The 22398-nt window shown below is 31.6% G+C and overlaps 4 protein-coding genes across 4 annotated transcripts; 2 read left to right on the forward strand and 2 right to left on the reverse strand.

Annotated features, from left to right (window-relative positions):
- Nucleotides 1-155: 155 nt before the first annotated feature.
- Phum_PHUM327730 (Globin CTT-VIIB-8 precursor, putative) lies at nt 156-1133 on the reverse strand (the record flags this gene model as incomplete). Its single annotated transcript, XM_002427487.1, has 3 exons — nt 156-287; nt 704-926; nt 1015-1133. 3 exons carry the CDS (start codon nt 1131-1133, stop codon nt 156-158), a joined length of 474 nt encoding a protein of 157 aa, XP_002427532.1.
- A 4815-nt stretch (nt 1134-5948) lies between these two features.
- Phum_PHUM327740 (uncharacterized protein) lies at nt 5949-6207 on the forward strand (the record flags this gene model as incomplete). Its single annotated transcript, XM_002427488.1, has 2 exons — nt 5949-6138; nt 6191-6207. The coding sequence occupies 2 exons, from the start codon at nt 5949-5951 to the stop codon at nt 6205-6207; spliced, it is 207 nt and encodes a 68-aa protein (XP_002427533.1).
- Nucleotides 6208-6260: 53 nt separating this feature from the next.
- Phum_PHUM327750 (60S ribosomal protein L38, putative) lies at nt 6261-8254 on the forward strand (the record flags this gene model as incomplete). The annotated part of the gene is made up of 5 exons (XM_002427489.1): nt 6261-6511; nt 7128-7137; nt 7300-7332; nt 7768-7951; nt 8214-8254. The coding sequence occupies 5 exons, from the start codon at nt 6261-6263 to the stop codon at nt 8252-8254; spliced, it is 519 nt and encodes a 172-aa protein (XP_002427534.1).
- A 771-nt stretch (nt 8255-9025) lies between these two features.
- Phum_PHUM327760 (dynein beta chain, ciliary, putative) lies at nt 9026-22083 on the reverse strand (the record flags this gene model as incomplete). The annotated part of the gene is made up of 14 exons (XM_002427490.1): nt 9026-16959; nt 17020-17258; nt 17339-17532; nt 17620-17853; nt 17926-18466; nt 18535-18829; nt 18912-19094; nt 19172-19323; nt 19391-19800; nt 19902-20057; nt 20147-20329; nt 20396-20605; nt 20686-20925; nt 21010-22083. 14 exons carry the CDS (start codon nt 22081-22083, stop codon nt 9026-9028), a joined length of 12045 nt encoding a protein of 4014 aa, XP_002427535.1.
- Between the last annotated feature and the right edge of the window lie 315 nt (nt 22084-22398).

Genomic DNA, 22398 nt, shown 5'->3' on the forward strand with positions numbered 1-22398 from the left:
TCATCTTCACAATCGTTCGATGATGATAATAATAATAATAATTTACATTTAAAAAAAATTTTGTTTTATTTTTTGTTACACTTATAGCTAAACTACAAACTATAAATACTGAAGAAGAAAGAAAAATCGGAAAAAAAAAAAAAAAAAATTTTTTTTTAAACTTCAGCAGCGAGACCTTCGAAAACAAAAACGAATGCGTTATTTAATGTTTTGCTCCAGGCTTGTAAATCATCTTCTGGTAATTTAAATTCGTTGTCTAGAATTTCTAATATGCATATTTTTAATTCCTAAAATTATAAAAATTATTATTATTATTATTATCAAGTCGATCGAGGGATCGAAAAAAAAGCGGAAACGATTAATTTTATTTCCGTTAATTTTCTCACATTACCCTAAAAATATCCTTAATTACAATTTTACGTTTTATCCTTGACCTCTCCCTAATTTTCCCGGGTTTTCTTTTGGCGGTTACACAAAAAATTTTTAAAACTTCGGGGGGGGGCGGAGGAAATAATAATAATAAAAGAAAAATGACAGTAAACGATGATAAATAATATTTTTAATTGTATTTACGTGACGTCACATGACGTCACACTCATTGTAATAGAAATTTTTCTTCGTTGTTTGTTTGTGTTCGAAAAGCGACGTTTTTTTTTTTTTTTTTGAGGGGGAGGGGGAGGTTTTTGGGTTTTGGGTTTCGTACCTGAAATTGTTGTTCGGAAATTTTTTTCTTTCCGTGCATTTTCCCAAGTGCCGTTAATTCTCTTTGTATGGTCAATTCATCTTCTAAATTCAAAATAACATTATCGAGTGCTTGAATTATGTTATTTGCATGATTACGAAAAGCTTGATTTTCTTCAAGTTCTTCGAGTGGCGTGTTTGCAAATGCTTTGAAATACGGAAAATAATTGTGCTTTAATAGAAATCTATTTTTAAAAATAAAAAAAAAGATGGTTAAACAAAAATAAAAATGAATCGTTTTATGAATAATGTTAATAATGATTAAACGTTTACGTTTTAAAAATAAACATTCCATTTTCTTCAGCGTTTTCCATGACGACTTTCCATGAATTTTGTACTCGTTCTAATTCGTCTGCTGTTAACGGTTCGGATTTACTGCTACCCAAACCCATCCTTTTCTAAAAAAAAAAAAAAAAAAAATAAATTTTTCAATTTTTGTATCGATAATTATCGGAAGACAGGTTCAGAGGATGTTTTAAGGGGAGGGGGGGATTCTGGGATTGGATTTTCCACGTTGAGTAGGCGTTCGCTAGAGGTTAGTCTTCGACTTGGATGCCTTCGGGGGAACCCGAGATGGTTAGGTTGAGTTCAAAAGGGAGAAAATCCTGGAAGTTTCAGCTCGTCTTAACAAGAACAAACCTGTACCTACGTGAGGGAATAAGCGTCCTAGCACCCTTTCGAGACATTGGGGATGTGAAGAGTCTTGTTCGAGGGGGTGAAACGGGGTACTTGATCCAAATAGGGAAAATGCGGAACTGTAATGGTAAAGGATTAATGGGATTCGCGACTCCAAACATCTCTCTGCCTCCGGGAAACTCGCAGATTCTGATTCAGGCAGGAACTGGATGGAGGCAGCTCGGGACTGTCTCTGGAAAGGTAAAAAGGGAAAGTATTAGGATCTTCCTCGGGTAGTACCTGATGGCTCTGGTTCAGGAGGGGGTTGAGTAGGTTAAAACTCCCGCAAGCGCTCCTCCCTCCGGAGTCCTCCCACACACACACTCCCCATGCTACCTGGGTGGGAAGGTTGGTACGAAACGCTTGACCGAAAATCCTGAATTACCCATAAATAAAAAACCTCGAAAGCACATTTTTAAAATTATTAATTATTAACGTTCTCTTATGCATAAAAAATTACTTTCGATATATCGAAATTTAAATTTTTTGTTTTACATATTTGTGAAAGTACTTTCAAAAAAAAAAAAATTTTTAACTTACGTCTCTCGTAATTTTTTTTTTTTATATTATTAAGTTTAAACATTAACAACAAACAAACAAACAAACAAACAAACCAACAAACAAATTTTATTTAGTTTAAAAACATGCGAATAAAATCGTTTTTTTCTCTTATGTCCGTTCATTTTAAAATTGCAAATAATATTTTAAATTAATAATTTTTCATTATTATTATTATTATTATCAACAACAATGGCGGTAGGGGATTAATTTAAATAGAATTTAATTTAGGAGTGTTTGACAAGTAGGTACGGCGTTTTTTTTTTTTTTAATCAATTGAACAAGGCTATTTAATTAATTATAAAAATTCTAAAAGAACATTTAAATCGATTTAGAAAAAAAAATGGCGAACAATTTAAAAAAAAAAAAAAAAGGAAATTAAATTTCAAAAGGAAAAAATAATGTCGTCATATTTTTAAAAGATAATTTAGTCGTCCTAAATTTAAAAGAAAGAAAAAATGGCAGGCAGGCAGGTCAGTTAATAAAAAAAAAAAAAAAATAAATAAAAAATGAAAAAACTTCTTTAAAATGGATTACGAAGGTAAAAAAAAAAAACTTATACGAATTCTTGTAACGGAAAAATCAACTTCCCCCCCCTCGTCCTCCTCTTTCCCCCTTTTCCTCCTTTCCCCCACGAAAACAAAAAAAAAATTCGTTAAATTATTTCGCGCGGTAAAATCAAAATAAAAATTTGATTATATTTAACGATTTTAATTAAAAATTTTTTTTTTAAATTGTCGACAAAATTCCCCTCTCGCGCGGTTTGACAATTTTCCGACAAATTTCTTATTAAATTTTTAATAATAATCAAATCCAAATGATTTCGTTTGTTTTTTTTTGTTTGAATCGAATCTTTTATGTAAAAATAACGGTTTTTTTCTTTTAATCTTCAAATAAATTGAAAAATTATTATTATTATTTTAAAAAAAACGGTTTGAAATTTTTACAAAAAGTTATTTTTAACATTTAATTATTAATAATAATAATAAAATAAATTACTTACATAAAAAAAAAAAAAAAAGTTTTTTAATTTAACAACCGTGAAGCGTACATACACGCACAAATTCCTAATTTTTTTCGCTTGTTTTTACAAACAACAACAAAAACATACAAACAAAACACAAAAAAGATTATTATTATTCTTACCTAAAAAATTCAAATGTTGTTGTTCGACACAATAATAATAATAATAATAAAAGAATAAGTTTTTTAACTATTGGCGACGACGACGACGACTAGTTTTTGTCAATTAAGATGAAAAAAAAAATTTTGATGTTATTCATTCAATGACTGACACATAACTGATTAAGTGGTGTCAGAAGGTTAGTCGAGCCAAATTCTTAACTTGCTATTTGTGTGTGTAAAGTGCGTGTGTGCGTGTGTGTGCGTGTATTGTATATTAATGTCGATGGTTATGTCCAAACCAAGGTGACCAATACATATATATTTAATTTATTTTGTTTCCATATCGTCGTTTTTTTTTCTTTCTTTCTTATCATGATATCATTCATGCGTTTTTTTAATACGCAATTTTTTTTATTACTTTTTTCATTTAAAAAATGTAATAAATATTTTATTTATTAATGATTATTATTATTATTATTATTATTATTATTGTTATTTTATTTAAAAAAAAAAAAAAAAATGTTTCACCCATTTGTGATTAATCGTTTTTTTTTTTTTTTTTTTCGATAAATCGATTAAAATAAATAAATAAAAATAAAAAATAAAAAAAAATTTTGTACAAAAAAAAAATAAAACAAATTACATCTAATTACACGTTTTTTTTTTTTCGTTCGAAAAAAAAAAAAACGTGTAATTAGATGTAATTTGTTTTATTTTTTTTTATTTTTTATTTTTATTTATTTATTTAAAATCGATCGAAACATATAATTTTTTAAAAATTTAATTTAATTAATGTTTTGTATTATTTTTATTAAAATGAAATTTATCCTCTCTCTCTTTTTCTCTCTGTATGTCTGTATCTCTCCCTTTTTCTCTCTCTGTCTCTGTATCTCTCTCTATATCTCTCTGTACTTCTCTCTCTCTGTATTTCTAACTCTATCTCTGTATTTCTCTTTTTGTATTTCTCTCTCTCTCCGTCTCTGTATCTATTTGTACTACTCTCTCTCTATATGTATTTCTCATACTCTCTTTGTTTCTATCTCTCTATCTCTCTCTCTCTCTCTCTCTCTCTCTCTCTGTGTGCCTCTCTCTTTACTTAAGATACAAAATAATAATGATGAATAGTTTTTTAAAAATAAGTATAATATATAAAAGAAAAAAGGAGAAATAAAAATTTATGTATAATAAATGATAATTTTTTTCTTTTTTTTTTGAATTGAAATTTAAATTTAAATTTAAATTGTAATTTATTTAGTAATTAAATTTTATTATCCGTGTTTAATTTTTTTAAAAAAAGAAATTTTTTTTTTTTTTTTTTTTTTGATGCCAAAACGAAAAAATGTAATTTTTTTAATTTTAATTTTTTTTTTGTTGCTCAAATTTTTCCCGCCAATTGAAAACAATTTGAAAATTTCATTTTGAATTATCAATATTAATTATAATTTATCTGTTTTTTTTTTTTTTTTTCTTTAGAACATTCGATAAATTTTTAAAAAGCAAATAAATTTTTAGCCCGTTTTTTTTTTTTAAATTTAACTTTTTCTATTATATTAATAATAATAATAATAATAATAGTCATTTTTTGAACGTCTAAATATTTAAAATGACAAGTTGACGGGTTAAAAATTTATTTAAAAAAAATTTTTTTTTTGTTTAAATAAAGCTTACACGTGTTTAACATCGCAATTTTGTGCAATGTGCGTGTACGTGCGTCCATGTGTGTGTTACGCATAAAACTTACGCAATTTTTTTGTTTTTTTTTTTTTATCAAGAAACCAAAAAGAAAAAATTAACAAAACAAATAATTTTTTTTTTCTATTTACTCTTCAAAATTAAAAAATAAACGGTTAACTATAATCGATTCATTAATTTTTTAATAAAAAGCATAAAAAATTTTAAAATTAAAATAAAATTAATTAAACGTTTTAGCGTTTTACTATTATTATTATTTATTAATAAAAATAAATAAATAATTTATTACTCAAAAAAAAGTAAAATTAAAAAAAGAAGAAAAAACTTACCCTAAACGTCAACGGTCTAAAACGTTGAAAATTCATTTTATTATAATTTTTTATTATTATTATTAATAATCGATTTAAATTTAAATAAAATAATTTATTTATTATTAATTTATCGTAAAAATTTTTAAATAATTTATTAACGTATATCGGTAAAAATTTAAATTTTCGCATCTGTAGTAAAACAAAAAAAAAATTTTTTTTATGTTAACCCTACGAAATATTATTAACTTTTGAGTTTTTTTTCATAAAAATTTTCATTTTTTATAACTTTTTCTAAAAATGTAATTAAATATAAATTTATAAAAAATATAATAATAATAATAATGATGATAACCATGATGAAAAAAATGTCATAATTGGAAAAAATGAAACAATGTAAAAATATTTAAAAAAATCACAAGCCCTTGATGTAATGATAATTTCATTTCATTCTTTCTATTGTTATCATTATTATCATTATTATTATTATTATTATTAATTAAATAATTAATATTTTCGTAAATGACTCCGTAAAAAAAAACCAAAATTCTATAACTTAACGATAAGTTTATTATTTTTTTGAATAACGTCCGACATTTTTATTAACGACATTTCGGACATTTTTTTTTTTTTTTGATTTATTTATAATTTACCCTCCCTTTCCCTCCCCTCCCTCCCTTGCCGTTGACCTCAATAAAATATCATATTATTATTATTATTTACAGGTAAAAAAAAAAAAGAAAAAAACAACAAAACAAAAAGAATCTCGTTTTAATTGTTGTTGGTCTTTTGCGTTTTCAACAAAAAAAAAAAAAAAAAAAAAATTAAAACAAATGATTATTAAATAAAATGATATCGTACGTGTCATTAATTATTAATTATATTTTAATAATTATTAATTTATCTAGTTCCACGATAGATATCAATCTATCGGAATTTCAATACATTGCCGATCATTTAACAGTCGAAGAATGTTACAAACTCGTGTCTGCTTTGCATTTTAACGAATTTGATCTTCCAAAAGGATTAAACGCAGCCGGTAAACCAATTATTATTATTATTATTATTATTATTATTATTATTATTATTAGCACAATTAATGATTTAATATAATCACGCCATTTCCTTTTTTTTTTTTTTTAATTCCGAATCGGTTGTGGGATGTGGGGGTGTTTGGGGGGACTCTCAGAACGTAAACTTCCGAAAGATGTACCTTGTATTGATTTATTAATACATTGGAATTCGACTCCGAAAGAAGGAAAAGGAAAAACTCACGTAGAATTAACTCATAGATTAAATCAAATAGGAAGACAAGATTTAGCACAATGGCTATCGAAAACTGTTTTCCATCAATTGTCAAAAGATGTTAAATTGTCTTTGAACACGTCGAAAATACAAGAAACAACGATATAGTTAGTAACTTAAAAATTCATTTTTTCTTTTTTGTTTTTTTTTTTTTGTAAATAATTGATTGATTTTTTTTTTTTTTTTTTTTTAGTTTTAACGAAACGCCATTTTATCCGGATGATGCAAATGTCGATGAATCTGCTTGGTATGAACTCGATACGATAATATCAATTTTTATTGTTTTCGGTTTGATTACATTATTTATTGGAATTATTTATTTTTGCACGTTGATTTGCTGTTCTAGTAAATCTGATAATTGTAAAAACGGTTATAAAACTTTATCGACCGATGAAAATTAATAAAATAATTAATTAATCTTTTTCTTTTTTTAAATAAAAATTTTTTTATTATTGTTATTTTTATCTCATAAAATTTTTAATATATTAAAATAAAAATTGTTTTTTTTTTTTTTTTTTAAATGGGAGGTAAATAATAATCAATAAGTAAAAATTTATTAATTTTTTTTTTTAAATATCATTTCTTTCATGTTAACGTTTATTTTTTAAATGTTGTTGTGTTTGGATCGACGCCATTTTAAAACGTCATCAAGAATTCTGCTTTCTTATTGGTCGATGTAAAACGTGAAATTCGTCTTGTTGCTTTCTTGATATTTTTGTATAGCTGGTATCTGGTAAGTAAATAATATTTTTCTTTAATTATCTTATACATCCTTATATTATTTTTATTTTTAACAAATCGAATTTAAAGAATAATTAATTTAATTTTATATAATGTTAATTTTATTCGGTTTTAATTCGGTTTATTGTTAATTAAATATTTTTTTTGTTTACAGTTGGATACTTGGCACTTAGTATTTGTGACCATGGTGAGTTTTAAGTTAATTTTTATTTATTAACACTTTTTATTATTGATTTAATATAACTATTACTAATTTTAAATACTTTTAATTAATTACCTGAGGCCAAGAATAACTTTTTTCTATTTGAAGTCATTAATACCCATAACCTCTTCTATTCTTGCAACCATCGGTTACAATAAGTAAAAATATAAGATTTTTAGTAAAATAAACTTTTTAGCAATTATTAGTTAATGTGCTTAATGAAAATACTTAATACTTCACTTGAAATATTAAAGAACTCTGTGATTGTAATAATAAGGGATTATATATCATTTGATTTCAATTTTTTTTTGCATCAAGTTTGGGTTATGTCCGAATTAAAAATGCATGTCAAATAGAAATAATAATGAAGATAAAAGTTTTTATTTTATGTATATATTAAATTATTTGTTTTGTTTTCAGCCTAAGGAAATTAAAGAAATTAAAGACTTCCTTTTAAACGCTAGAAGGAAAGATGCAAAATCAGTTAAAATAAAGAAAAATGCTGAAAACACAAAATTTAAGGTTAGGTGTTCTAAGTATTTGTACACACTTGTTATCACGGACAAGGAAAAAGCAGAAAAGTTAAAACAATCTTTGCCACCTGGTAAGCATTTTAACAAACTTTTTTTTGTTTTGTTAAATTAAATCTGTCCACTCTAATACTTGATGGTATTTATTTATTTATCTTTAAGTTTCGCTTGTGGACTAAATTAATACTTCATGAAATAGTTATTTAGGGCTTTTGTCTTGTCTACGATTTAAGTTATTTTATGATTGTGACATTTTTTTTCTATTTCCACTCATGTTTTATAAAAAAGATGTATCTTGGTTTCTTTTATTATCTTTGATTTTATTTTGTTTTTTAGGTTTACAAGTTAAGGAAGTCAAAAAGGGGGAAAAGAAATAAAAGGAATGAATGATAATTAATTTTGTCATTCATTTTATAAATAACATCATCAAAATGTAAATTAATTTTAATTTTTAATAAATTTAATTTTTACACATTCAGATAATAATAATAATTATTTAATTAAACAATACTACTACTACTCGACATAAAATCACAATAGACAAACGAGCGAACGACAAGTATTTTGTCGTGGCATTAACCTACCCGTCGTTTTTTTTTTAAAAATTCAAACGTTAATGATCGAATGAAAACGTAATAAATATAAGTTGAACACACGTTACGATACATTTACGTAGGCAAAAGTAGTTTTATTAAAATCCTTTATTAAAAATTCACACGCGCAAAGTAAAAAAATATTTGCTTTAATTATCAAACTGTGAAAAATAATTTTTTTAACGAGTCTTTTTTTTTTTTTTTTTAAATTACGACAATTTTCCTAATTGATTACCAAACTTTTGATTCTTCAACAAGAAGAAAAATTAATTTTTTTATCATTATATTATTATTTGATTTCCTTAATTTAATTTAATTAATGGGTAAAAATAAATAAATAAATTTATTAATAGTAGTATTAATTATTTTATTATTAACTGTTTCGTTTGCACACGTTTGCACTGATTAATTTAACAACCGTGGCAAACGTTGGTGATGGTTTTGGTGATGGTGGTGATGGTAATCAGTATAATATTTTTTTTTTTAGCCCGGTTAGTAATAGGGAAGCATTTTACCAGTCATGTTACCTCCCGATTCTAACCAGGCTTCGTGTCACTAATCATCCAATTGACATAAAAGTGCCGTCCCTCTTTTTATCCAATGGGAAACGGGTTTTTTAGTATCTAATAAAAATGGTAAAACGTAATTTGTCGAATGACCCGTCGTCGACAAAACTCCTCGTCTTTCCGACGTTTTATACAAAGGACTTTTATAACGTCCTTTTTCTTGTAATTTTATTTTTTCTATCGGTTTCAACCAGACGACGGGTAAAACGTCGTATAATATTTTAAAAAATTGTTCTTCCAAATTTCCCGCTTTTCTATCCCAACGAGCACCGTCGACGAACAAACCGTAAATGTAAACCCCATCGATCGGGGGTTTAGCAATTTTACCCAAATTCGTGACTTCGAAATCGAACGTCAATTGATCGATGGGTATCGTGTATTTTCTTGCAAAATTTTGCATGGCACCCGTTAAAAATGCCTGAGTGAAAAAAAAACCCGACAACCAAAATTGCGGGGGTTTTCCCGCGTCGTGCCACCTTTTTAAAAACGCTAACCTTTCGAGAAAATCGTTCACGTAAGAACCTAATTTTTTCAAGCTCGGATAAGAGACTTTGGCCCAAGCGGCGGGTACTTTAGCATATTGAATGTTTGCTGCTATCATGTCTAGTGCCGGAGTCATGACGACCAAACCTTTTATTGCCTTTTGAATACTTTGCAAAGTCGTTCGTATGACGGATAACAATTTGTTAAACCTTTCCATTTCCTGCACGAGCACGGTGTTCATGGATTCCGTGTACGTGACCGGAAATTTTTCCAAAGCGAGTTCCAAATCGAAATTCGGCGGGAGTTTTGATAAAATGTCTTTGGCTATGTCGTAGAGCAAAGCATCCGAACTCGAATCTCCTCCGGTGCTTTCTCCCTGTACCAGCAGAAGAGATGAAAGTAAATTTTTAGCGTTTTGCAAATCTCGCGTTATTCCCGCGTTCGTGTGCAAACCGAACACTTCCGGTGGCGGCACCGACGGAATGTTATTTATGTGATTCACGTAATCCCTGTATTCCGTTTTCCTGGGGAGTCCGTACGCGGGACCCAACGGACAAAACGTGTAACCCGGATCGCTCACGACGTTCGGGTTGACGAAATCGCTTAGTATTGTTATGAGACACCTTCTGTCCCAATCGTCCGTCACTCGTCCGCCATAGTTACACTCTCCCGTTAAATATGTTATCGCTTTGTACGGAACGTAATCGTATTCGTTCAAAAACATTTGCAATTGTTTAACGGATATTTGAAAATCGGATTCGTTGAAACCGTAGGGTATGTTCCATCCTATGGCACCATATTTCCTCCTTTCTTGGACTATCGCGTGAAAGAAACAAATACCGTACAATAACTTTCCGAATATTTTATCCTTTCCGGGGCATCCTTCGAAAAATTCCGGATCTTTAACCGGTTCCGATGAATACGATCTTGCCAAATTGGGTTGCAAACCCGTGGGTGGTTCGTTCGTCATTTTGACACCGTACTGTAATATGCTAGCGGGAAATTTATCCGACGGATAACTCGTCAACCACAATCGAAACGTTAGAGCGGTGTTCGAAGTGTCCAAACCCTCCCAGATTTTTTCCAATGCAGGCATCCACGAAACGGCCAAGTGACAATTTTGAAGACAGACCCAATCTCCGTCGATTTGTGCCTGTTCTATCATTTTAGCCGCTATGGGTCCTTGTCCTTGACCCAGGGAAATCGATTGAAATTTCGTTACCATTCCTTTTTTTTGCGAAAATTTCGTGAGAGCTCTCATAGGATCCGCTCCCGGAGACAGTATGAATATCAGAGGACACAAACAATTGGAATCGTTGTAAGATTTCGATATATCGAACGTCGGAGGTCTGGTGAATTTCGTACCTAATTCGGCTTCTACGAATTTCGACACGTTTATAAGGATTTTATCAGGTCTGAATATTCTTATGAGCATTAAATTTTTAAAATCCGTCAATTTGTTACGCCACGACGCCGGTATGTTATCGTAAGTCGGATCGGGTAAATCGTAAAATTGCTGCCATTCTTTTGAGAATTTAATGAAATGGTCCACGATGCCCTTGAAACCGGGTATTTCGTTGACTCTGCACAATTCGTCCCAAGATTTTCCGCTTAACCACGACGAAGCCGGATTCGGCAAAGGATTTTTGAGTCCCACCCCTCCGGTAATCAAAAACATGAATTCCGTTTTCGTGAGAGTTTTTTTAGACATCATGACGTTGCAACAAAGCAATAGGGAAAAAAGGAGTTTGTCTTTTTCGAAAAGTGACCGACACACGTTCGAATAAAGATTGTAGGTGAACGTTTCGTGTAAGAACGCGAGTCTCTTTTCCAACAATTTTGATTTGTTCGCGGTTTCGATAGACATGACGTACAAATTGATAAACCATCCGAGTGAGTATTGATACATTGGGTCGACGTTCGGTAAATCCGTTACGCAGTAGTACAAAACGGCAGAATGAGATGCTATGGGCCTGTAGTTCAACCGGAAACTCTCAATCATTTGTTCCGTTTCTTTGGCTGCCTCTTGTTTTTCTAATATTTCCAACGATAATATTTTCGACGAATCCAGTACTTCAATGGCGGATTCGTTTTCCAATATGTTACCTTTTGTTTCCGATAACGTTTTCAATATCATGTCTTCGACGTCAACCAATGCTTTTTTATTATTCGCACTTTGAACGATCAATTCTTGTCTCGTTTCTTGAAGGTCGGGTCGTTCTTTTGCCACGACTATACCCAATAATTGATCTTCTAAACCGTCGATTGTTAATGAGAAGTTAATGACGGTGACTTTGTTGAACACTTCGGGTAGGTAGTGAGGATTTCTCAATTTCGATGTCATGTAGAGTAAAAATTTCGGATTGTATTCAATAACGTTATCTCCCAAGGCCATGTATAGTCTTCCACCCTGTTGAAAGGTATTATTATTGAGTAAAGGTTCGATCGGTGCTTCCAATTCTTCCAATATGTTTTCAATGAGAACGGGTCTTCCCGTTTCGATGCACATTTCAACTATTTTCATGTAATTGGAATCGGAAAATTTACACACTTTCAAATCGTTTGATTTTTCCATGGCTTTGACCCATTTATTCGCCTGATTTTGGGGATCCAAAAAAAGCGACCATCTCCGAGAGTTATCCATTATTATGGCGTTATCAGATGAAAATTGATCTCGCGGGAGTCCGTATATGTTCCAACTTTGTATTTTTATATCCGAACCCATTATTTTCGAAAATACGTATTCATCCGATGCGGGTATGTTTAAGGATTTGACGTGACTTTGCCATTCTTGGATTTTTTCCATTCGATAATTCATCGTGAAGGGAGATAAATAAGCAATGATCGCACACGATATCAATATGTCACCCGCCAAACAATCGTAATAATTTTGAAGGGAATCGGCTGCTGCGCTCCAACGTGATTTTTCTCCTCCTAAACCTCCGATCAATTTTTCCGCTCTCGTAAGTTTATTCGAACAAAGATTTACCTCATCTTCGAGAGCTTGCTTTTGATCTTGTGCATTTTTCAACTTGTCCTTTAATTCGTTTAATTCGGATTCCAATTTCGTGACTTGTGCTTTTTTCTGATCCAAAAGTTCCATCGTTTTCGCAAATTCCGTTTCGGCTATTTGTAATTTGGCTTTTTTCGGTGCCACTTCTTTCGCCACCGCGTCGTAAAGATCCATTGCTATGATCCATTTGCATAAACCTTCGGCTGCGCTCGATGCTTTTGCTACCACGCTCGGTTTAAAATCCTTGTGCGGCAAATATTCCTTACGTATTTTATTCATTATTTCTTCCGGAATGTTATCCTTATCGTACTCTTTTAATGATTGCAAAAATGTCATTTCTCCTAAAATCCTCTTGCTGGGTCCCCAATAATTCAAAATTTTTTTACCCGTCGTCGGATCCGTTATTCGATCGGGTTTGACATTTTTCATTACGCAAACGGCAGCCATAACCAATTTAACAGTATCGGGAGGATTTTTCATACTTTTCACTAGGGTTATGTCGGTCGGTTTTAGTGTGTTCAAAGCAGCAATGGCTTCCTCCAGGATAGGAACGGCTTCGGCTAAATCCGCTTCGCATTCTACTTTTAATTCGGCTGCTGCTGCAGCTTGAACGTTTGCCACTTTTTCATCCTCTTTCACGAGTTCCGTGACTCTTTCCACTTTGATCGTTTCTTTTTCTATCGTTTCCATCATTTCCAAAGTTTCCTTAGCAGCAATCACTAGTTTAGGTTTCAACGCCGAAAGCTCATTGGACATTTCAGCAACTTGTGCTGCTGCAAAATCTAATTTTTCGAGACCTCCGACGTATCTCATTTTAGCAGCCATGATTTCATCTTGTTTACTATTCGTGAAATGCGTAAAACATTTTATCAATTCCAAAAAAGCAGACGACGTTATGTAAGTTTTCCTATTTGTTTTTTGGTAAAATTCGTCCGAGAGCTTTTTTGCAGTCACGTGAAAATGCTTGCACGCCAAAGTGGCCACACTTTTTATTTCTTCCGATAAGTGAACGTCTTTCATCCATTTTATACCGATCATTTCAAGGGCATCTTCTGGCCAATCCACAAACCAATCGATTGTGCAACAATTAACAAAAGACGGATACAATCTCAAACGATTTCTAAATGATGAACCTATCGGACTTAAACACAGCATCACGTGTAGCTTTTGCTTGCACCTGCTTATAAAAAAGGAAAAAACAGCCAGAGGGCTTATATCTAAATTCCTATTGCCTCCTTGTGCGGCGAGTCTAACCATTTCTAATATTTCTTGCTTTTCATCGATTGCAAACAAGTTCGGAACCTCTCCTGAATTCAACAAAGCGTCGATATCGAGCAAAAACGATTCTTCTTTAATTTGTCCTTCGGAAAATAAAAATGTCGTGTTTTTAGCTTTGCCCCCGGCTTCTCTCAATACTTTTTTTAAATCCTCTCTCCAACTGACCATTCCGTAATTATTTGTTATTTCCGGTTGAAAAATATTATAAGAAAGCATGACGGTGGCAAGCTTGCACAAACTTTGACGACCCGATCCACTCACTCCTACTAATAAGCCGGATCCACTGGGTATGGCCAATATCCGGCATATTCGAGACAAGTGTTCTAATGCGTATCTAAAAAGGACAATGTCCAATTTCGTTTTATGACTGGTGTTATAATCTTGCATGTATTGTAGAGCAACATCTCTGAACTCATCGGGACTTGGAATTTCTTCGTATTTTCGTTCTTCTTCCAACGCGTCCATGTCCATGTAATTTCCAAACATGAAATCTCTCAGCGACTCTTGAGTGCATTCGTTATTTTCCAACGGAAGATTATCGAATAAAAGATCGAAATTTTCTTTCAAGTGCTCTCGAACGCACAAACGAATTTTATCAAAGACCCAATTTCTATCCGCATCTTCTATTAAACGATCGTAAAATACTCGGAGAATTTCGTGCACCCATAATTTGCCGAAAAATTTTTTCGATTCCGCGGATTCTTTTCTAACGAGAGAGCATCCCTGTATAACCCTGGCAAAATCCCTCAAATTGAATATGTAGTGAGACTTTGCGGGTGTGGGTCTCAAATTATTCATTGCACTTTGATACATATCCATTGTCGCGTGAACGATTGACGAAACCGAATTCATAACGTCCGTGGCGAAACCATTTCTTTTCAAACCCACAAATAACACGGTCGTGAAAATTTTAATCATGCTCTCCTCGGAGAAATCGCAAATGGCGAAAATGTTGAAGTGTCTGAGAAATCTCGCATAGATTTCTTGTCTGCTGCCACCCGGCAATCCCATGGCACCCATGAATAAAGTATCGAATAAAAATATTTTAGAAGTGTCTTTTAAATCGTACCAATGTTTACAGTCAAAATATTGGCGGAGGAGTTCGATCGGAGGTTGAGCACCGTAAACTTCTTTGGCTGGCATATTCATGTCGTCGACGAATATCACACATTTTTTTCCCATGGGCGGTCCGTAACGACCTTTTTTTTTCTTATTTAATTTTGATATGACCAACTCTTGCGTTTGATTTGCCGTTATGGAAGCCGTGAAAGTAATAAATGCTGGAACGAACAAATCCTGAGAGAGTTTGTACATGAGTAAATTCTGAATGTAGAAACTTTTTCCCGTTCCCGTGCTTCCCACCAAAAGAGTCGGAAAATTGTGTTTTATGTGGAGTTCGAGCAAATATTGATATTTAACCGTGTCCACGGTCGGAACGAGCATTTGAGATATATTAATAGTTTCTACGAGTTTTTCCGTTTTCATAGCTTCCGGCCAATGTTTCCAAGCTCCTCTTCCTTTAAACGAATAACAATGATCGTGTATAAGTCCATCTGACGGTAGTGAAATTTCTACTTTTCCTAAACTTTCCGGAAACGGATGAGCCGCGGTTCCTTTCCACATTTCCAAATAAAATTCATTAAACGTTGCTCTCGATTGAAGATCCAAACCTCCTCCTAATCCCCAAATACCTGAATATATGAAAGCCGCTTGAATCCAAATATTAACATTCTTTAAGTCGACCTCTTGATTTTTTTCTTTTTTTTCGGGAGCGCAAGCATCATTCAAAAGTATTTGAACTATTGTCATCATTGAATTTATTCGATTTGCCACGCCGGCGTTACAAATAAAAGTGCAATGTCTTCTCGTGAATGTCAATGATGGAGGTATTAGCCATTCGTATAAGTCGTATATTAAATTTTCATTGCCTTCCATCCACGGTCCTTTTTGTTTCGTTATCCAAGATTGAACTAACGGCCTCCAACCGAGGGTTTCGGGTTCGAGGTAAATCATTCCGCATCGCGATACGGTAGCAGGACTCGCTTGTGCCAAGTCCATGACTTCGAAAATCATGCTCATGACATTGGTCATCGCCATAACTTCCCCAGAGTTTAAACATAATTTTTTATTATCGTCCAATACAGTGTTCATGTTTTCTATCCATACGGCATCTACGGGACCATCGAATATAATCCATTTCCTATCGGTTGTTTCACTTTGAACGAACCCTCTAAAAGATGTCGCGACGATTCCATCAGACCACTCATAGCTCACGGGATCGAATTGACCGTACAATTGTCCCATTGTAATACTTTTCGGATTGATGGTAACGTATTGTACCTTTTCCTCTTCGAAACCTTTTTCGTTCATTATAGTTAAAGTATCTGCCAAAACGTGTAATGTTGAAGTTTTACCTCCGAATGGATCCCCCACCAACATGAATCCGTGTCTTACAATCATCATTTCGTACGTTTGAATTATTTTTATTTTAAATGATTCAACCGGTTGAAGAACTTTTTTCTTGCAAACTACGTCGACAACGTTTAACATGTCGTCATAATCGGGCGTGGGTAAAACAATACCCGGAAACAAATCTGAAATTATTCCTTCGAAAAGAGGAATATCGTGACGTAAAAATTTCGGCAAATTAACATCTATGATGGAACGTAATAAAAGAATATCTTCGTTTTCGTCTTGAAATTTTAATTTAAGATTTCCAGCAGCTTGTAAAACGGTTTTCACAGCTCTCATTCCGTAGTCGTAATGATATTGAGACGATAACTGTTCTGAACACAATCTGTACGTTGTCACAATTTTCACAGACAATACCCGAGCTTTTACAAAACCGTAAGAATACAATGAAATTTCTCCTATTAATGCGTAATCCGGCACCATCATGGCGACCGTACGGAATAAAACTTTTAAATTGTCCGGTAATTCAGATCGTCCGGCATATCCGGGATTCATGGTGATGCAAACGTAACACGCGGGATTCAAAACTAATTCGGTTCCTTCAAAAACAAAAGTTTTCACACCGGCCTGAACCGCGAGCATGATGCATAAAATTTGTTGAGCGATTACTGATAATACTTCTAATTCGATTCGGTTAAACTCGTCAAAGCACGCCCAAGCTCCGGAAGAAGCCAAACCTGTAAAATAATGCAAATAATAAAATCAATTAATTATAAAACAAAAATAAAAAAGAATACCTTTGAAAAATTTTCCCATTGCAATGTAATCTAAACCGTCGGAACAATTAAAAACAACGCATTGCACAGCTAAAGCTTTTGCTAAATCTTTGGTAGTTTCCGTTTTTCCCGTTCCGGCTGGTCCTTCCGGTGCGCCATTCAAATGTAAATGATAAGCTCCTATCAATGTACGGTAACAACGATCCGTGAGAGGCGTGATAACCAATCTAGGCGTGTTTCCCAAATACTCATAAGCGTACCTGAATTCGTTTCGGTGAGTTTTTAAAATTGATTCACAACAAAAAAAAACCTGTAGAGAGGATCATGTCACTTTACTCACTTGACGACGGCATTGATTATTCTCACCATACAATCATCTTCCCAATAATATCTTAATTGTGCCAACCAGGAAAAGTCAGTGTCACTAGTTATGTTAGTTTCAATTAATTCTTCCACGACGTCTTTTGCATGAACGTCAATGACAACCAATGCTCCAAGAGTGACTCTATTTTGCTTAGATAATTTACCTCTTACCTAATTTTTTTATTATAAACTTTCAAGACACATTCAAAATAAAACCGATTGAAATTGAAATTTATTTTTTTTTTAAATATTTTTTACCAGGGCAACAATTTGATTCAGTTGTACTTGTAAACCGTCATGGTAGGTTTTCAAATGTTTAACATCTCCTTTACTTAATTGTTCGTGTACTTCGCTCGTCCAATAAATTGTCGAAACGCAAATGACGATTTGTCCCGGCCATTCTTTAACCCAAACGTTTCTATCCGTTTGTAAATAAGCTTTGTAAGCTCTTTCCGTAACGTCTCTAATCGTGATAACCATTTGTTCTTCAACCTTTAAATATATATTACGAATAAAATTACTCGCGAATATTTTACTTTTTATTTCGGGTGTTTTCGCATGTACCTGTAAAAGCCATTTCTCAACAGAACCTCTCGCTTCTGCGGTCGATATTGTCGAAACAATATATATTTGTTCTCCTTCAGCGCTAATCATTGAAAATATATTTAATTCGCTATCGAATCCTAATTTTGAAATACCTTCGAAACATTTTCTTAAATGGGGTTGAACTCTTAGTGGATCTTTTGTTTCGGATAATATTTCAAGCATTTCGTCGTTGGAAAGGAAAAAAAACCTTGGAAAAAATAATCTTTTTTTCTCCAGGTAATTGTTAACGCCATCGTTGATTTTTTCCAGAGACGCTGTCTGATCGACGAGTACTTCCAAAACACCCGTACCACCAGCACAATTTAATACGAGTGGATCCCGAGTGACGCTTTGCATTAATCTCTTATAAACGCTATCAACTTCTTGAAACATGTGTCCTTCTTCGGGCATTTGTGCGACGATATCTTTGGATGAGAAAATTGGAAGGAGATACAACCATTGAATTTGAACTTTTCCCCATTCCTCGAGAGTTCTATTAACTCTATTCAATTTCTCGTACCTTAAATAAATTCAAATTTAATTGATTCAATCAAAGAAAATTGATTAATTATTTTTTTTTTTTTTTACCAGTCTTTGACTTCCGCTTCGAACGGTTTAACAAAAGCAGAACCTCTCATCGTCATTGTTTTAACTAAATGATCATCTAATAAAGCTTGAATGTCATCGAGTCCGGATAAAATGGTGATTTTAGTATCTTTCCAAAAACTTGTTTGCAATTTGACTCCTTCCCATTCGGCCCACATTTTTTGAAGATTTTTCGACAGTTGTAATTCTTTACAAGCTCCCACGGATATAATTTCAAATCTATCGAGATATTCGGTTAAATTCATGGCTACGACTTTTCGTAGAGTCGTACCGAAATCTGTGAAAAAATTCGTTTTAATCGACTTTTCAAAAACTTTATAATTTTTTAAGGTTCCACAATGTTTGTTTTTTTTTTATACCTGGCGTTATATCAAATCCACATATTTCCGACATTTCATCCCAGTGTCTTTCAGTTAACGCATCATTACATAAAATCCCAACGATTTGTATGCAAGTTCTAAATTCTTTTATTTGTTCTAATGTTTTATTACATATTTTTATCGGTGCCGGAACCATATTAGGATCAGGATCGTCTAAATTACCTGTAAAAAAAAAAAAAAAAAAAAAAATTATTATTTTTCACGGAATCAAAGGCATCGTTCAAATTTTATTTTTTCACCTTTGAATTTTCTCGGATTGTTCTCTTGTATTTGTTGTTTGATTCTCGCTTTGTACACTTTTAAAGTTTTTGATATTTCTTTATGAAAATCTTCGGTCGTGCTTTCAACTTCTTCCGCATTTAAATCATGAAAATTTCCATCCATCCATAATCTAAGTTTAAAATAAAAATTACAAAAGCCAACAAAACAATCAAATCCATGCCCTTGCAAAACGGTACCTGTATTTTCTTTGCCAACGATGACAGGTAAAAAGTAATTTTGCAAACGGAACGATTATATTTTTCAATTCTTCCAATTCCGGATAAATCGATATTGAAAATTTAAAAATGGCTTCTTCTTTATTTATCCATTTGACATCGTCGTTAAATTTTTCCAAATCCCTAAGTAACTTTCTTATCTCTTCCAAATAACTCGGAAGTCTTTCAATGTCGTCCATATTATCGAGTATGGCTAATTTGGGTCCTAAATCTTCGAGTTGTCTATTCAAACGTTCCGTTCTCTGATGAATTCTATCTTCGAACTCGACTTTGTATTGTTCGTACAAAGATGAATTTAAATCGAATATCGGTTTTATGTCTCGCAACCAATTAACCGTCGTCGACATTATGTTCGAATATTCGGTCGGAATCTAATTAAAAAAATTATTTATTTTAACAAAAAATATATTTTATTCGTTCAATGGCTAGTTTTTTTTTTTTTTTTTTTTTTTTGTAAGGATGTAAGATTCACCTCCGTCAATTCGATTAACCTTCCAACTATAAAAAGTTGTCTCGTTATTTTTTCTTTTAATTCAATCATCAATGTCGAATTCGCCCAAACCATGTATGTACCCAATTCCATGAATTCTTCCGATGATTCCGGCATTTTTAACGCTCTCGCTTTCACCTTTAATAATAATAATAATAATAATAATATTTTATTAAAACTAATAATAATAAACCTTTTTAATGCCAAACAAAAAAAGGTTTATTCACCTCTTCGAATGTTCTGCATATTTCTAAATTAACCGCACCGTGAGTTCTTATCATTTCACCTAATAAATCATCGCAAAATGCATATGCAAAATTTCTTAGACTACTTATTAGTTTTTCCTGGCATAATCTGCACAAGTTAAAATATTGATTTCCAACCATGTCGTTTATTTTATCAACGTAACCCTATTAAAATAAATAAATTTATTTAAATGGCATTTATTACAATTTGTTCGTTCATTTTTTTCGAACCTGAAAATGTTCACGTTTTTCCACGACTTCTTCAAATGAATGATTTTCATCAATGAATGAATTTATTTCGTAAACAAGTTCAGCACTATATAATCCATTATATTCATCATCTAGTGCATCCATATAATTATAAACGGGTTCAAATAAACGATCGAAATTATAATCGAGTTTATCGTGCATTTCAGTCAGATAACTTTCGTTAATGGCGATCTATAGTTAAAAAAAAAACCAAATCAAATCGGATTTGATAAATTTTTAAAATATTCTTTATATATATATATATGGCTCACTTTAATAAAATTTGATTTAACGGGAACTTTATCGACCCATTGTTCCAAAGATGTTAATTGTTGTGCAATATTTGCCATGGCATTTATAAAATTATGAAAAGTATTATTAATTGTTTTTTCCGATGGGAACAATGATATTCCATCATCGAATACCAATTCCAAATCCAAAAAAGGTATTCTTTCAACGTCTTCCGTTGCCCATATAAAACGATTTATACTCCTTTGAATCAATTGAGTTACCTAAAAAAATTTTAAATTTTAATTAATAATAATAATAATAATTTTAAAATGATTTTTATAAAAAAATAAAATTTTTTGAATTACCTGTACAACTAAAATATTCGTAGCGGATGCAAGATATTTGGGTCTTGCAGAAATTTTAAATTCATTTAAAGCTCTTTTACGAGATACAAGAGCGACAACTTTTGGATAAAGCGAAGTCGTGACAATGTGTTCGCTTTTTTTTAAATCCGCAAAAAACAATGCATTGAATTTAGTCAAATCTATGAAACCCAAAGACCTGTATTTACTTATGTCGACCAACCACTCTGGTAAAAGTTTCACGCAAAGCATGTATATTTTCCTTTGAAATTTATGAAGTATAAAAAGTCGAGATCTAATCAATTCCCTATGCATGAGAAATATATGATACCGTGGAGTTTTACCCACTTCCCCATCATCTATGGGTATTTCAAATGATTTTTTATTTTGTCCGGGTAAACATTTCATAATGGCATCGATTCCAAATTGATGCATGCTTTGATAAAAATTCGTTTTAACTTCGTCCATTATTTTATCGGCAATAAATGGAAATTTAACGTGTAAATTATAAAGTTTTGAAAGTATCGAATCGATCCATTCTTGTTGCAGGGGCACGGTCGGAAGACGAGATGCATATTCTCTTAATAATAATTCGTAATGTCTTTTTTTTTTCGGTATTTCTTCGACGTCTTCTTCCAATATCCTTTCGTAAAAAATTTCAATTTTTTTCTTTATTCCGACATATTGTAAATAATCAAACATTATATTTGTTTTTTTAGACGATAAATTAAATTTAAATAATTCGCTTTTGGAATATTCTTCGCATTTATATGCGTCCATATTTGGCATGACTACGGGTGGTAGATTTGGTATTCGCAACACGTTAAAAACGAGTTCGTAAATTTCGGGACTTTCAAACGAAATTGGTTTGAATTTTTTTTGCAAAGGTATTATATTATTCTCTTGATAATTATATGATTTTTCCGGTAAATTTTCCTTATATTGAATTTCATTTTCTTTTTTTTTAAATAACGTTTCATCGATTTCTAAATTTTCTCCTTCCCATTCGGAATAATCTTCTCCGTAAAAAACAAAAGGAATATGAAAATCATCGTCTGAATTATTTACTTGAGACATACTGAAATTTTATCTAAAAACACTGCCTGAAAAATAAATAAATTAATTAATTAAATTTATTATAAAATATCAATTTAAAAAAAAAAAAAAATTACAATTACTTACTTAAAAAAAATTAATTACGACTAACTACTGTTCTTTACAGTTAAAAAAAAAAAAAAAAACTTACAAGTAATTATTAATTAATTATTTTCTTCTTAAAATGATATTTTCTTAAAATTAAATATATATATAAACCTTTTGAAAAGTCATGATTAACAAATAAATAAAAAAACAAAAAAAAACCAATCCACTGTAATGCACTTTATCAACTCA

The sequence above is a fragment of the Pediculus humanus genome, genomic scaffold (assembly GCF_000006295.1).
Source record: "Pediculus humanus corporis 1103172107734 genomic scaffold, whole genome shotgun sequence".
NCBI classification, from domain to species: Eukaryota; Metazoa; Arthropoda; class Insecta; order Psocodea; family Pediculidae; genus Pediculus; species Pediculus humanus.